Source organism: Pristis pectinata, chromosome 7 (assembly GCF_009764475.1).
Source record: "Pristis pectinata isolate sPriPec2 chromosome 7, sPriPec2.1.pri, whole genome shotgun sequence".
NCBI lineage: Eukaryota > Metazoa > Chordata > Chondrichthyes > Rhinopristiformes > Pristidae > Pristis > Pristis pectinata.
In genome coordinates this window covers 77,709,092-77,723,851 of record NC_067411.1, presented here as the reverse complement: position 1 = coordinate 77,723,851, position 14,760 = coordinate 77,709,092, and the positions used below count along the sequence as shown (strand labels likewise).

The following is a 14,760-nucleotide window of genomic DNA, read 5'->3' as shown; positions in this document are numbered from 1 at the left end:
TGGTGGACAATGAAGAAGGATGTCTACGGTACAACAGGATCTAAATCAACTGGGAAAGTGGGTCAGGAACGGCAGATGGAATTTAACTCAGACAAATGCAAAGTAATGCTTTTAAGTGAAGTTAAACCAGGGCAGGATATACACAGTGAGTGACAGGGTCATGGGGTGCATTATAGAACAGAGAGATCTAAGGGTACATGTATATAATTCTCTGAAAGTGGCAACACAGGCAGACAAGGTCGTGAAGAAGTTGTATGGCACACTTGCCTTCATCGGACAGGGTACTGAGTACAAGAGTTGGAATGTCATGTTACAGCCGTACAAGATGTTGGTGAGACTGCACCTGGAATATTGCGTGCAATTCTGGTCACTGTACCATAGGAAGGATGTGATTAAGGAAATTTTCACATGTATGTTGCCATAATTGGAGGGCTTGAGTTACAATGAGAGACTAGATAGGCCGGGACTGTTTTCCCTGGAGCAAAGAGGTGGCCTTATAAAGGTTTATAAAATCATGAGGGGTATAGATAAAGTAGATGGGCATAGCCCTTTTCCCAGGGTAGGAGAGTCTAAAGGGTAGGGAGGCATAGGTTTACAGTGAGAGGGGAAAGATTTAAAGGGAGCCTGGGAGTCAAATTCTTCCATAGAGGGTGGTGGATATATGGAATGAGCTGCCAAAGGAAATGGTAGTAGATATCTGACCATTCAGAAGTCCCAAAGATTTGGCATCTGGCCCACCAGGCAGTATTTGCCACTTTCCCTCAAGACTTATAGGGCCCTAGTTCCCATACTTGCCCCAGACTCACCAGGGCCCCAGTTCCCACATTCCCATGAGATTCCATAGATGCATGGTGGACAGCATAAGTATATAGATGTATGGTTTGGCATAATGGAAATTTATTTTCAAGTAAAATAATGCATGCTTTACCCAGATCTGCTTATTTACTCTTAATATAGTTACCAGGAATTGGTAGTCCGATGCATCCTCTCATTTTTGGAATTTTAGTTAAATCCAATGCAAACAAAATTCCTAAATGTGGTGTTTACTGAAGACTCTCAAATTACTTCCTCATGCATTTTTGTTAGGGAACAAAATTATTTAATATAATCTGAAATTTTTCTCAAGCAAGCCATGAGCAGTGGCTTGGCAGCACAGCTAAATGCTACCTTATACAATGCAAAGCAATCCAAAAACCTTTCTTTGCTAGTTCACAATGGCATGTTTAAGAACTTAAATTTGACTACTTTCAAAGGGGTGTTTTAGACTGATGTAAATTCTATACACATTCACACATATCTTTTTGATTATTAGGGTAGCCCATGCATGTCCTTATCTGCCTGCTATGCACAGGCCCTGCAGGTCCCTTGCATAACACTGCTCTGTCAAGTAGAGGATTCATGACCGACTTCAGAAAAATTAAAGCTATTTATTGCGTTGCAAACAGAGAACTGGTACATGGATTCTTCTCCTACAAACTAAATACCAATGTAAAGTCAGATCATTGGGGCATAGTATAAGAAAGGTACATTGTCAGGCAAGAGTCTATTGTATTTAGTGATTTTAATATTAGGTGCTGCAGTGAAAAATAGCTTGATATCTTATCTACTTAAAATAATGTTCAAAAATAAGAGGTATGATAGCTTTAGTTTAAATATACAATCCAATAAAAAACACTAAAATGAAGTGAATTTTGAATGACTTACCCTGTTGCAGAGTTCATCATTGTCAGTATAGATGGCAAGTTGCCGAATTGCTTCACCTCCTTCACCAAAGAAGATGGTCAATAAGACAAGAATATCATAACCATACCTTCCAGTAAAATTTTTTAAATCTTCAATAAGATTTGGGCGTGACAGGAAATCCTGTAACCACAGATAAATAACCTAATCAACTAAGAATCAAAGGTTGGTTATAATTACTAATGGATTTTAATAGTGATGAAAACTCAGTGGATACATATGAACATACTAACAAGGAACAGGCATAGGTCCATTTAGTTTGCTCTGTCATATAATAAGAATACAAATGTTAATATAATTAGGACTCTATCAAATAGAATATTTTATTGCTTGTTGTACACTTGGTTTTCCAGTGACTTGACCAGATTGTGCAGAAGGCAAAACGCCAAGGACAAGTGAAACAGTGTGGAATAAAAGCAACTTTTAAACAGCAAAAGCCTTGCAGTTTAACCCATATAAAGTACGCCTTTGGTAAAAGCAGAATCCAAAAGATGGCAAAAACTAGTAAAAGTGATTTTCTTAGTTAAGCTGCTTTAACAATGCAAGTCTCCATTGTAAAATTCAATTTCATGGAGTCTGAATAACCTTTGAACGCACTCTCCAATAGGTTACCACCATTTGATGGTTTAAACACTTCAGAAGTCCTCCCAAGCTTCAGGGTTCCATACTAACCCAATATTATGTACCACAGTCCAGCATCAGAAATAAAATACTACAGATGCTAGAAATCTGAAACTAAAACAAAATGTTGGAAACTCTCAAAACCTAAGGCAGCATCTGCAGAGAGAAAAAAGAGCGAATCTTTCTGTTAGTGCTGTATCATTATCAGGATGTCTGATCAATACATTACTAATAATTCATTACAAGCATCTGTTATTAAAACATTGCTAAAACTTGAACAATCTTCATTAAGTTTCCTCTGTGAGATTTTATACGTCACAAATATAGATTAGTTTATGTGGAAAATAAGTAAAATATGTAAGGTGCTCAAATTATATGGAAATTATATGCACACACTGCAATGCCCCTATCTTCAGCTTATCCCTCTTTTGGCTGACTTTAAAATGGTAACGTATGCAATGGTATGCAATTCAACTGGCACTGAAAGTTCTGTCATGCAGCCTTTCTTCATGTGATCAGTGAGCGCTGGCAGTATTTATGACTGAATTTGGTCTCATCTTTTTCCCACATGTATTCTCTTGAAATAGAAAGTAATCCATGCCTACCTTTTTTTTTCCCTTTCCTACTCCCTGGACATCAAAATCGGTCTCAGTCCCTCACCATTACTCTAGCTGAGGTCAGCCAATCAAGCAATATGGGCGTTTGTTGTTAAGTATAACTAAGGACCACAGTGGCCAGTGCATTATCATTATCATAATTCACAATCCCATGCAAATTAAACATATTATTCTGTGAAATCAAGAACTATGATACATAAAAGGCAAATTTTGTTAAATAACTACTGATACTAGACTATTTGCATAAAAATAAACAAAAGTAATGAAAGTTCATCAAAATATAAAAACAATATCCAGCATTTATTTGGATTTGCTAGTGATAGGCAAATATCTGCATTGGTAACAGTATTTTGGACAAGCTAATGTACTGAGGATAAAATACTGCCAGGAGAGCATAGAAACAGTTGAGGGAAGGGAAAGATACCACCTTTGGAACTCACTTGGTCTTCTTTGAATATTGCCATGGAGCCTACATCAGCTGTGGCTCAGTTGTTATCACTCTTACTTAAGTCAGAAGGTTGAACTCAGACTCCTAAGGTATGACTGTGAAAGTCTAGCTGATACTCTAATGCAGAACCAAGGGTTCAGCAGTATCAGAGATGCCACATTCCAGGTTGGATGTTAAACTGAAGCCTTCTTTATTAAGTACAAAAGTTTCCTCGACAATATTTTGAAGACTGAGAATCATTCATAATTTTCTGACTAATATTCACCAGAAAAACAAATAAAAATTAGTCATTAATACTGGTTGCTGCATTTCCTATGTTACAATAGCATCTATTCTTCAAAAGTAATTCACTGGATGTAAAATATGTCAGGAATTCCTGAAGGGTCTATGAAAAGCACTATGTAATTGTGATTTTCTTTCCTTCAGAGGAGACACATAGGTTTTTTCTGTTTTAATATTGCATATGAAAGACACCAACTTTGAGAATGCAGCACTTCTTTTCTGCACCACACAGAAGTACCAGTCTCGATTATGCCTCCTAGTCTTTGCAATAGAACTTGAACACACAACTTTCTGCCTCTGAAGCAACAGTACTGCCTGGGTTTACACCAATAAAGACATAGATTGGGATGGGTGGGGCTGTTGCTGATATCCAGTGGTAAATAGGAAGGAATAGAAGGGAAAGACTTTACAGAGGTAGAAGTAAGTGGTCTTTGTGATAGAAACAAGTATCACAAACAGATGTTCAGTTCAGGATCAAAAAGGATGCCAAAGTGTCAACAGACATTTTCAAAACACAATAGCATTGTTTTCCCCAATCTTTTCCATTAGAAATTTAACTGCATGGCAGTACATTATCAAATGGTATAGTGCTACCTGGTTATAATTTTAACTGCCTTATGAAACCAAAATATGAGAACATGAAAAATGACAGTAATGATGGAACACATGAAGTTTGATACCACTTCAGCATTACCCATTCTGTCACAAAAGTGCATCTGTGTCCATATTTACACAGGCATATTCAGTGTCTCCCATCACTACTGAGAAAAAATCCCAGTTGTAGCAATTCACAAAGACCAAGCATCAGAGTTTTCAGGAATATTTCACAAATTATCCACTTCAGTTTCACTAGAAAGTTGGCATTCGTGCTGAACAAAAATCCAGATGTAATTGTTTATATTCTAGAAGCTAAATTAAAAGCATTTCCTACAGTACCTTTGGACATATAATGCTCTTCAAGAATAACTATTGCAATGAAGGGATGAAGAATGTGATTAACTGACTGAAGCTTGAAGTATAACTGATCAGTAAAATATACCTCACTATTGCATTGCATTTAGTGTATAAATTAGTTCAGTTATTTATTTTTCAATTCCTTGATTATCTTATCAACCAAGAAAAAGATTGAAAGAAAAGAATATCAGGTTTTTTTTTAGAAACACAGCTGATCATTTTTATTTATGACCATGCAAATATCATGGAATGTGAGTACTAAGAATTAAATTATGTACTGGTCTTTCACAATTCTATTTTGTAAGTATCTATTATTACTAGTAACTGATGTCAAGACAAAAATAGCATGGTCAACCCACCCCTGATTCAATCAACCAGTGAAGAGAATAGCTGAGAGTTTGATCCAAGGAACCACCTCTTGAGGTGCAGCCATTGAAGGTGACAGCTGACCATCACCTTCTCAAGGGCAATTAGGGATGACCAATAAATGCCATTCTTGGCAGTTTTCCCCATGTCCCGTCAATGAAAAGAATGTCATAATGTCTGTATTTGTTCTACTGATTTTAGCGTTGATTTACAGAGCTGCATTTTTCTAATATTTAGCAGACTATCCATTTTAGAGGTAATCGTGAAGCATTGGGAAGGATCTCCTTTACTGGTTATTTACATCTATGTGATTACTGATTTGGGAATGGGAATATCAGAGTGAACATAGATGCTCAACATTGTGTAGATCATTCCACTCAACACCAGATTTTTCAGAATACTCAAGAGTATAAGCCTTTATCATCAGCATACTAATTTGAACTAGACAGTTTGAGTGGAAGGAGTCTAAGTATTAGCTTGGCAAATGGTATGCGACAGTCAAGTGAAAGTTCCTAAATTCCAGCATATTTTGACATGTAGGGGACAGATGGTTAATTCCTAGCATCTTATTAGCAGTAAGAGGAGGAAAAAAGCTTATAAACTGCATCAATCTATGCTTCCATCACGTCACATACTGCACAAGAGGATAAATTAGTGGAGAAGTCACTTCCTTTCCATTACGTAACCAGAACAGGAGTTGTCAGCAAGATTTCCAACTATGTCCATGTTCAGCTGATTTTTTACAGCAGTAATTTATGATTCCTGCTACATGTAATGAGACACTGGATAATAATAGAATACTGAATTGTAATTACAGTATGCAAATCAGCCAAGCAAAAAATAACCAGCACATCTTCTAATGAAGAAAGACAATTAAATATGACAGACCTCTGGAATGGGAGCAATCTGTTTGTGTTGAACTTTGCCATAAAGCATATTAAAATTGAACAACAATTCAACTTCAGAAGTGACATAAAGAAATAAGAACAAGATTGAAGGAAAAGAATATTAGAGTTTTTATTTGAACTTACAGTAGCTCATTTTTAATCATGACCATGGAAATATTATGAATGTGATTACTAAGATTTAAATTATGTATTTGTCTTGCTCAATTCTATTTTATAAGTATCTATTATTGTAATAGTTACTGCTGTCAAGTCAAAAATTTCATACTTGACCCATTCCTGATTCAGTCAGCCAGTGAACAGTATAGCAGTGAGTCTGAGCCAAGGAAGCTCCAGAACTGCAGCTGTTGAAAGTGATAGCTCACCACCACCTTCTCAAGGGCAATTAGGGTTGAACAATAAATGCTGTCCCTGGCAGTATTTTCCATGTCCCATCAAAATTAGGCAGGTAGCACTTTGACATCCTGTGTTGGCTCTTTTCAGCCAAGGCTCCAGTGGGGTGCTGCTTAATTAAATCTGGGAAAAAGGAAAAATCCGGCACTTATCTTCTGTTACAAATTCCTTGACTATGGGAGGAAGACAAGATCAAGATCAGGTTTGATGCACTCATACTTAAAAAGTATAATGGGTGACTGTCAGTTGCGAGCACGTCACATGTGATGCCTATGGTGTCCTCTGCTTCTGAAATTCAGTTCTGTTGAACTCCAGAAGTTAAAGGCAGTGTGTAAGTACTATAATATCACACATCACACATGTAGTGTAGCAGTTAGTGTAAGGCTATCACAGCGCCAACGACCCAGGTTCAATTCCACCGCTGCCTGTAAGGAGTTTGTATGTTCTCCCCGTGTCTGTGTGGGTTTCCTCCAGGTGCTCCGGTTTCCTCCCACATTCCAAAGACATACAGGTTAGGAGCTGTGGGCATGCTACGTTGGCGCCGGGAGAGTGGCAACACTTGCGGGCTGCCCCCAGCACATTCTCAGTAACGCAAAAAGATGCATTTCACTGTGTGTTTCGATGTACATGTGACTAATAAATAAACATCTTATCTTATCTTATAACAGTTCAAAGGTGAACTTTCACCCAAGTATCTCCGGGACAATCCTGGACACAGCATTTTCGAAACAGGGCTTCATTTTGACTACTGAAATGCACACCATTTTTTTCCAGCAAATTAACTAGTTTGTAGTATGTTAACTCTTAAAAAGGGCAATTTAAGCCAATAATTAGATCATTCAATAACTGTCGTAAGTGCCACAAGACAAATACAAAAACATCTTTAATAAATCTGCTATTTCCAAATATTTCATAAACTACTACATGCTAAGTATGAACACCTGGTCAACTGAATGTAATGGAAATGATGTCCAAATACATGTTGTATTCATTAGACATTAAGCTAGATGATGGAATTTCCAGGTACAAATATGGTTCCTTTTTCTTCCTACTATAATCTCACAATGCTCTCTGTTGAATTTCATTTGCCACTGTAATTATCTTCTGCAGGTGAGAGGCCTGCACCTCACAACCTCTCTTGCAAAACAACATAGCACTTTATGACAGAACTACTTCAGCATCCAGAGAAAAGCCTCTATTAAAAATGATGTGCTTTTGGTTTGAACCGCTTTTCAGTGAATCACAAGCTTTGGGATATTCCATCTCCACGGTGGAATTTGGTACACTTATACTCACGAAATGCCCCCAGTGACCCAGTGGGCAAGTGCAACATTTATGATGTTGAGTCTCTTACAATTTGAGGAGGTTGGACATGGGTACCCAGAAGAAACAATGCAAAAATCAAGAATCTCAAGCTGATAAGCAGATACGAAAGGGGAGATCTCAAGATAGCTCCAGAAATTTCCCAGTTTTATTTTTCCGGTGCCAAGATCTCAAATAAAGTTAGTATAAGGCTTTTATTTTAAATTCTGTCAATAATGCTGAAATTCAGGATATGGAGAAAAGATGGGTAAATGGAGTCAAGATACAGATCACCCTTGATCTAACCGAATAACACAGCAGATTAGAAGGACTGAAGTAACACCTCTTTTTCCAGCACAAGTTGACATCCTGGAACATGCAGCATACATACAAAATAATGGCCCACAACAGATAAAGTTGTACTTAATTTCAGAAAATAAGATAATAAGATCGATTTATTGTGAATTCTTAAATAGGAGTCACAGTTTGTAATGACAAAAAATCCAATAACACCAAATCAAATCTTAATTATCTACAATTTATATTAAATGTTTTACATTTCACAGGAACTTCTTGTTTGATATCACATTTCTTGTGTCATAATTCTGTAATGTTTGGCTATTATCCTAGATGAAATGCCTTGAATTTCTTTCAAATTAAACTGTAAGGTTCCAGTAGCTTTCTTTATATACCAGTGCTCATCTTTCAGAGCTCATGAGGTAGCAACATTATTCCTGCAAGTCAAGCCTCGCAGCTCTGTATATCATGTTGGCAAATTTGGTTGATTCTACCTTAAACATGTAAATAAAATTTACCTTAATACCACTAGCTTTTCTTTAATCAGTTACTACTAAGATATAGCAACTTCAAGAAGGGTAAGTCGGGAGAACACACACCAGTCTTCATTGATGGGTCAGTGTGGAAAGGTTGAGCAGCTTCAAGTTCCTGGATCTATCTTGGGCCCAACACACTGATGCAACCATGAAGAAGGCATGCCAGCAGCTCTACTTCATTAGGAGTTTGAGGAGATTTGATATGTCATCAAGGACTCTTGCAAATTTCTACAGATGGACGGTGGAGAGCATTATGACTGGTTGCATCACCGCCTGGCATGGAGGCTCCAATGTGCAGGATGGAAAGAGGCTGCTGAGGGTTGTAGACTAGGCCAGCTCCATCACAGGCACAATCCTCCCCACCATCAAGGACATCTTCGAGAAGCACTGCCTCAAGAAGGCGGCATCCATCATTAAGGATCTTCACTACCTGCCTTCTTCACATTACTACCATCGGGGAGGAGGTACAGGAGCCTGAAGACCCACACTCAATGTCTCAGGAACAGCTTCTTCCCCTCCGCCATCAGATTTCTAAATGGTCTGTGAACACTACCTCATTATTCCTCTTTTGCACAATTTATTTATTTTTGTAACTTACGGTAATTTTTATGTCCTTATGTCTTGCACTGTACTGCTATTGCAAAACAACACATTTCATGACATATGTCAATGATAATAAATCTGATTCTGATCCTGATACCTTAACCCAACTCGCTTTTCTTTGATTAGTTTTGACTATTAGCCTCTACTGCCTGGTGCTGCATTTTTATCCCAGGCCCAGATCATTGTTTGCTGAGTTCAACCCCCTTCCTAAAGACCTTGTATTCCAATTTCATTGCACTCACATTACAGACACTTGGCATCTCCTAAGTGAATCACCTGATTACTGCATACATCCCATACGCACTGGGTAATCTTCACTGGCGCCAGAAACTAAAGCTTTAGCCTTCAAAGTGATTTCAGTGCCACGACTGAAGGGAGAGGAAGGGCAAACAGAAGGTTAGCATCTTTGAATTGGTGAAGGCAATGACATTGAGTATGAAGGCAAAGGCATTGATGGTGAAACTGATGGGATCAAGGGTGGAGACGACAGGAATGAGGACAAGGCCGACAGGATCAAGGAGGAAACTGACGTGATCGAGGGAAAAGCCTGTGGGATCGAGGGTGAAGGCAATGGGATTGTGGGAAAAGGCAATAAGATTTATGGTACAAGCAGAGGAATTAAAGATGGATGGGGAAAATATGCTCTTATGCAAATGAAATCAACTTTACAGCAAAATCAGAAAGAGGTAGGGTAGATGAGAGGTAGACTGGCTACAGACAAGAAAAAGGTGCAAGCAAACAGAAAAGCGAAGGTGCATAGAGACACAGGAAGCAATGGTAGAAAAGCAGCTGTCAAAGGAGAAAAATATCTCAAACATGCACGTGGAAGGTATGATGAAGAAACAGGTTTCTTTGTGTCTCCTTTCTAATCATGCCATCCATCAACTCCTAGCCAAAAGAAAGAGGACAAGAATCACAAACTGAACTGAGAAAGACAGAGACAGGACCAATAACACAAGCACATGTATAAGAGATGCAGAACATATGTCAATTGACTAAGAAAAACCATGGGATATCCACCAGTGTTATTACAAAATTGCATTTCCAAGACAGCTCAGCAGCACAGTGCCTTGTTATACTAATATACCAATGTTCTAAAGCACTATATATTCTAGCAATGAAATTGCTTCTGTTTATATGAAAAGATCTCTACATAATTTTTTTGCCAAAGGCTTTTTTTGAAATTGTTGCTAAATTTCCACCTACTGTTAACAAATAAAATTTTGTGTAATAAGAGTTTAGAAATCTATTAACAATGCTGCTTTCTTGACTAACCACAATTACAAAATAACAAGGGTGAAACTTAACAGATTGACTTTCTCCACTGAAAGTATGCTGATAGTTCCAAAGCTGGTCACAGGGCTGTTGAAAGATTTAACTTCAATGACTCAATATTGCTTTAAAAACCTCAAAATTTCCAAATTATGATTAAATTTGCATTTTGGAGGTTAAAAATGCTACTACTGAAAGGAATATTAATAATCACAGCAGTCAAGTTGCAATATAAAATTCAAATGCCATGGATATAGGATGAAAGTGTGCAACTTATTTTAAATGGAAATGTCTTTAAACGTTGAAGTCCTCACATTGAGGAGATCCTTCATCATGTCGCATGGCTCTACAGTCACACTTAATGGGATAGGCATGGAACAGATCTTGCAGCTCAAAACTGGTCATTCATGAGGCGCTATGGACCATCAGTATCAGCAGAAATAGATACCAGCACAATCTGTAACATCATGGCCCAATATATCCTTCACTGATCCATTGATTTCAAGTTAGGGGATCAAATGAGTAATAGAAGATATTGGTGCTGCTTCACAGCTCCAGGTACTTGGATTCCATTTTGACCTAGGGTGCTGTTTGTGTGGAGTTTGCGTTCCTCCCACAACCCTAAGATGTGCTGGTTGATAGGTTAGTTGATAGTCAAGTTGCAGTTGAACCCGGGTTCAAATCCAGCCACTGCCTGTAAGGAGTTTGTATGTTCTCCCCGTGTCTGCGTGGGTTTCCTCTGGGTGCTCCGGTTTCCTCCCACATTCCAAAGAAGTATAGGTTAGGAAGTTGTGGGCATGCTATGTTGGCGCTGGAAGCGTGGCGACACCTGCAGGCTGCCCCCAGAACACTCTACACAAAAAGATGCATTTCACTGTGTGCTTCGATGTACTTGTGACTAATAAAGATATCTTATCTTACCTTATCTTATAAATTACTCCTAGTAAATGGCAGGAAAATTAGGGGCATATGAGAGAGAATAGTTTAGAAGGAAGTAGGTGGAGAAATGGGATAGATGGGAATGTTCTGAGAGATAGCACAGACTCAATGTGCCAAATCCCTCTTTCTATTTTGTGAGAAAATAAGGAGTGCATAAGAACATGCTGGGAACAGCACCACACATACCTAAAAAGACAAAGCTACAACACAGGACTACATGCATACTAAATAGCAAAAAGAGCATGCAAATGCTAAGCAACCTCACAACCAACAGATCAGGTCAAAGCTCTGCAGTCATACCAATCTGGTCATAAATGGTAATGGAATATTAAAAAGTTAGTGGGAGGAGGCAGTTCCTAGAACATCCTCATCCTCAGTAATGATGAGGTGCAGTCTGTGAGTGCCAAAGCAAAGGTTGAAGTATTTGCAATCACTGTCAGCCACAAGTGCTGAATAAATGATCCACCTGCTCCTGAGATCCCAATCATCACAGAAGCCAGTTTCCAGCCAACTTAAATCATTCCATGTAATATCAAAAAATAGATGAGACCTCTGGATACAGCAGAAGCTAAGTGACCTGGCAACGTCCCAGCTGTGGTACTAAAGACAACAGACCTAAAGACCAGGAATTAGCTACACCTCTGGCCAAGCAATTCCAGTACAATTACAACATTGGCATCCACCCAACAATGTGAAAGCTTGTCCGGGTATCTTCTCTAGATAGGACAGGTAGTCAGAATCTTTTTTTCCTGGTCAGGGGAGTCTAGAACCAGAAGGCACAGGTTTAATGTGAGAGGGGAGAAATTTAAAGGAGATCTGAGGTTTTCACACAGAGGGGTGATGAGTATCTGGAACAAGCTACCAGAGGTGGTGGTGAAGGAGGATACAATTACAACTTTTAAGAGACATTTGGAAAGGTACTTGGATAGGAATGACATTGAGGGATACAGTCCTAATGTGGGCAGATATGCATCACGCAGCAGATGTATGGGAACATTGACACCTGCAGGTTCCACTTCAAGCAGCACACCATCCTGTCTTGGAAATGCAGTGCCATTTTCTCATTGTCATTGGGTCTAGATCCTGGAAATGTTTCACCAACAACACTGTGGGGCACCCTCACCAGAAGCACTGCAGTGGTTCAAGAGGTGACCCACACTACCTCCTCAAGGACAATTAGGAATGGGCAATAAATGTTGGCCCTACCATTGGTGCCCAGATACTGAAAATAAGTTTAAACAAAAGTGGACGGCAAGCCAAAATATGTTTCCTTTAAATTTCAAAGCCACACCAGAGAGTAGAAAATAATCCCAATCCGTGATACCCCAAGAATATCTTTCCATTAAACTGCAAGAAAATTCAGAACTCCTGGATGAAAGAGAAAATCTTGAACTTACAGGCTGAACACTACCAGTGGTTTCCACACTGCACCCCACCACTGGACTCCTTTTGCAGCTCAGCAGTGGAGCCGGCACTTGCTGGAACTCTCCGGCACTTATACAATGCAATTATCTCCCAGCCCCATTGATTCGAATTTCAATTTTAAAGCTTCAAGGAAGAAAGGTAATAATGCTGCATTTTAAAAATTGTTCCTATTTGCAATGATGATTTTAATTATCTATAAATGGTTTTAGATGATTTAATTTTTTAACATTTCTAATGATGTTTATATTTTTGATTGTTTATTAATTTTCATATATATTTTGAATACAGCTTTGCCATCTGAGTTTTTCAGAGAAATTTTTTGGGACAGGTTTGTTCTGGACCACCTATCTGCCTCAGTTACTTCACATGAAGCTCTGACACCACTCAGGATCTTGGTAGTTGGCTCCAGGACAGTGTCAACCAGCAAGATTGCTCTTCTGGATGCAGATATGGTGCAGAGATGACATTGGCACCTTTCAACAGTAAGTGCAGATGACATGCTCCGTTCAAGAAAATCTAGGCCAATATCTCAAGAATATCAATCTCTCTTATGTTATATGTTAAGTTTTGCAAGTTTTTTTTAATGGCCCTGGTATTGAGATTATGCAATTAGAATAACACCATTTTGTTATATCCGGTGTAGAGACTCATCAAGTTCTGATGAAAGAGCCCAGACCTGAAACATTAACTGCCTCTCTTTCCGCAAATGCTGATTGATCTACAGAGTGTTTCCAAAATTTTCTGTTTTTATTTCAGATCATTAGCATCTGCAGTTTTTTTTAAAATTTTGATTCCCATTGCATGTGGTTTTGGTTAAAATTATCTCTCTGTTCCAAAGACAGCAGAAACGTATTTTAAACTTTCAATAACATTGTGCACAAGGTCAAGATAGAGAATGCTTATTTTATCAGATGGATACGGTAGCATAGCTGCATTACTCGGTTAGTAATCCACATGGGTGGACTAATGGTCTGGAGACACGAGTTCAAATCTCACTAATAACCACTGAGCAATTAGAAATTCAGCATAAAAAGCATTACAAAGAATGAATCATGAAGCTCATAGATTATCCTTAAAAGTTATCTGGTTTAAGAAAATCCGACATCCTCACCCATGCTGACAGATATGTGAGTCCAGACCCACAGCAATGTAGTTGACTACTAGTCCCCCATGAAACAGCTATCCACTCAGTTTTATCAAAATTCTTGTGCACCATGGGAGTACTTTCACAAAACCCACTCCAGCAGTTTAAGGAGGTCACCTCCACCTTCTCAAGGTGAATTAGAGATGGGTAATAAATGCTGGTCATGCATGTGTGTGAATAAAAAAAAACTGGAAAAATTGAAATAAGCAAAATTAAAACAGAATGCATAAATCAAGATAACTGGCAGGGTTTTCCATCCTAAAATATACCAACTGGATAGTAAAAAATAAAGAAAGTGGAGACAAATTATTCTGTTCTTTAAACTTAGTATTTTAAGACACTCAGAATGAGTTGTTTTTTGCAAGGCCAAAATATGGTTACAATTTATTATTGGTGTAAATGAGATTTTACAAGGCTGCAACTATAGGAGGGATACAAATTTGTAACCGAACACTTATAAGTCAATGTTACTTCCAACTAGTCTCCCACCACATATAGCAGCAATCTATTCCTCGATTATTTTCCACTATAGCCCCAATAAGACCATCAAGTGAGAAACTATTTAGCATAAATCAGCTAATTTATGAAAATAAATACAGCAATATGTCAGATGCACTAAATGGTACTGCAACTTACAGTAAGTTCCTAACACTTAGAAATTCTTGAAAACCCAGTAAAACAAAGATAAGGTCTTCCCAGATATCAACACATGTTTAAAAAAGAGCAATAAGGGTTGGTATCCTTTAAGCATTAAAGCAGACAAACTAAATTTGAAATACAGTTCATTTAAAAATGCAAAATTTGCAATAAGGGCACTAAACAGCCCCCCAGGACAGGCCGTGATAAATTTGTAACACACTAAATGTTGAGCATCAATTTCCCTTTGGGAAAAAACGGACATCAAATTAATTACATT

At 38.2% G+C, this 14,760-nt stretch overlaps 1 protein-coding gene across 1 annotated transcript in view; it reads right to left on the bottom strand.

The window, feature by feature from the left end:
• LOC127572914 (protein prune homolog 2-like) overlaps nucleotides 1-14,760 on the bottom strand; it is a 184,690-nt gene that overhangs the window by 6,497 nt on the left and 163,433 nt on the right. Inside the window, exon 7 of the mRNA XM_052020642.1 lies at nucleotides 1,705-1,863. Coding sequence (XP_051876602.1) covers nucleotides 1,705-1,863 — 159 coding nt within the window. The remainder of the gene's footprint in view (nucleotides 1-1,704; nucleotides 1,864-14,760) is intronic.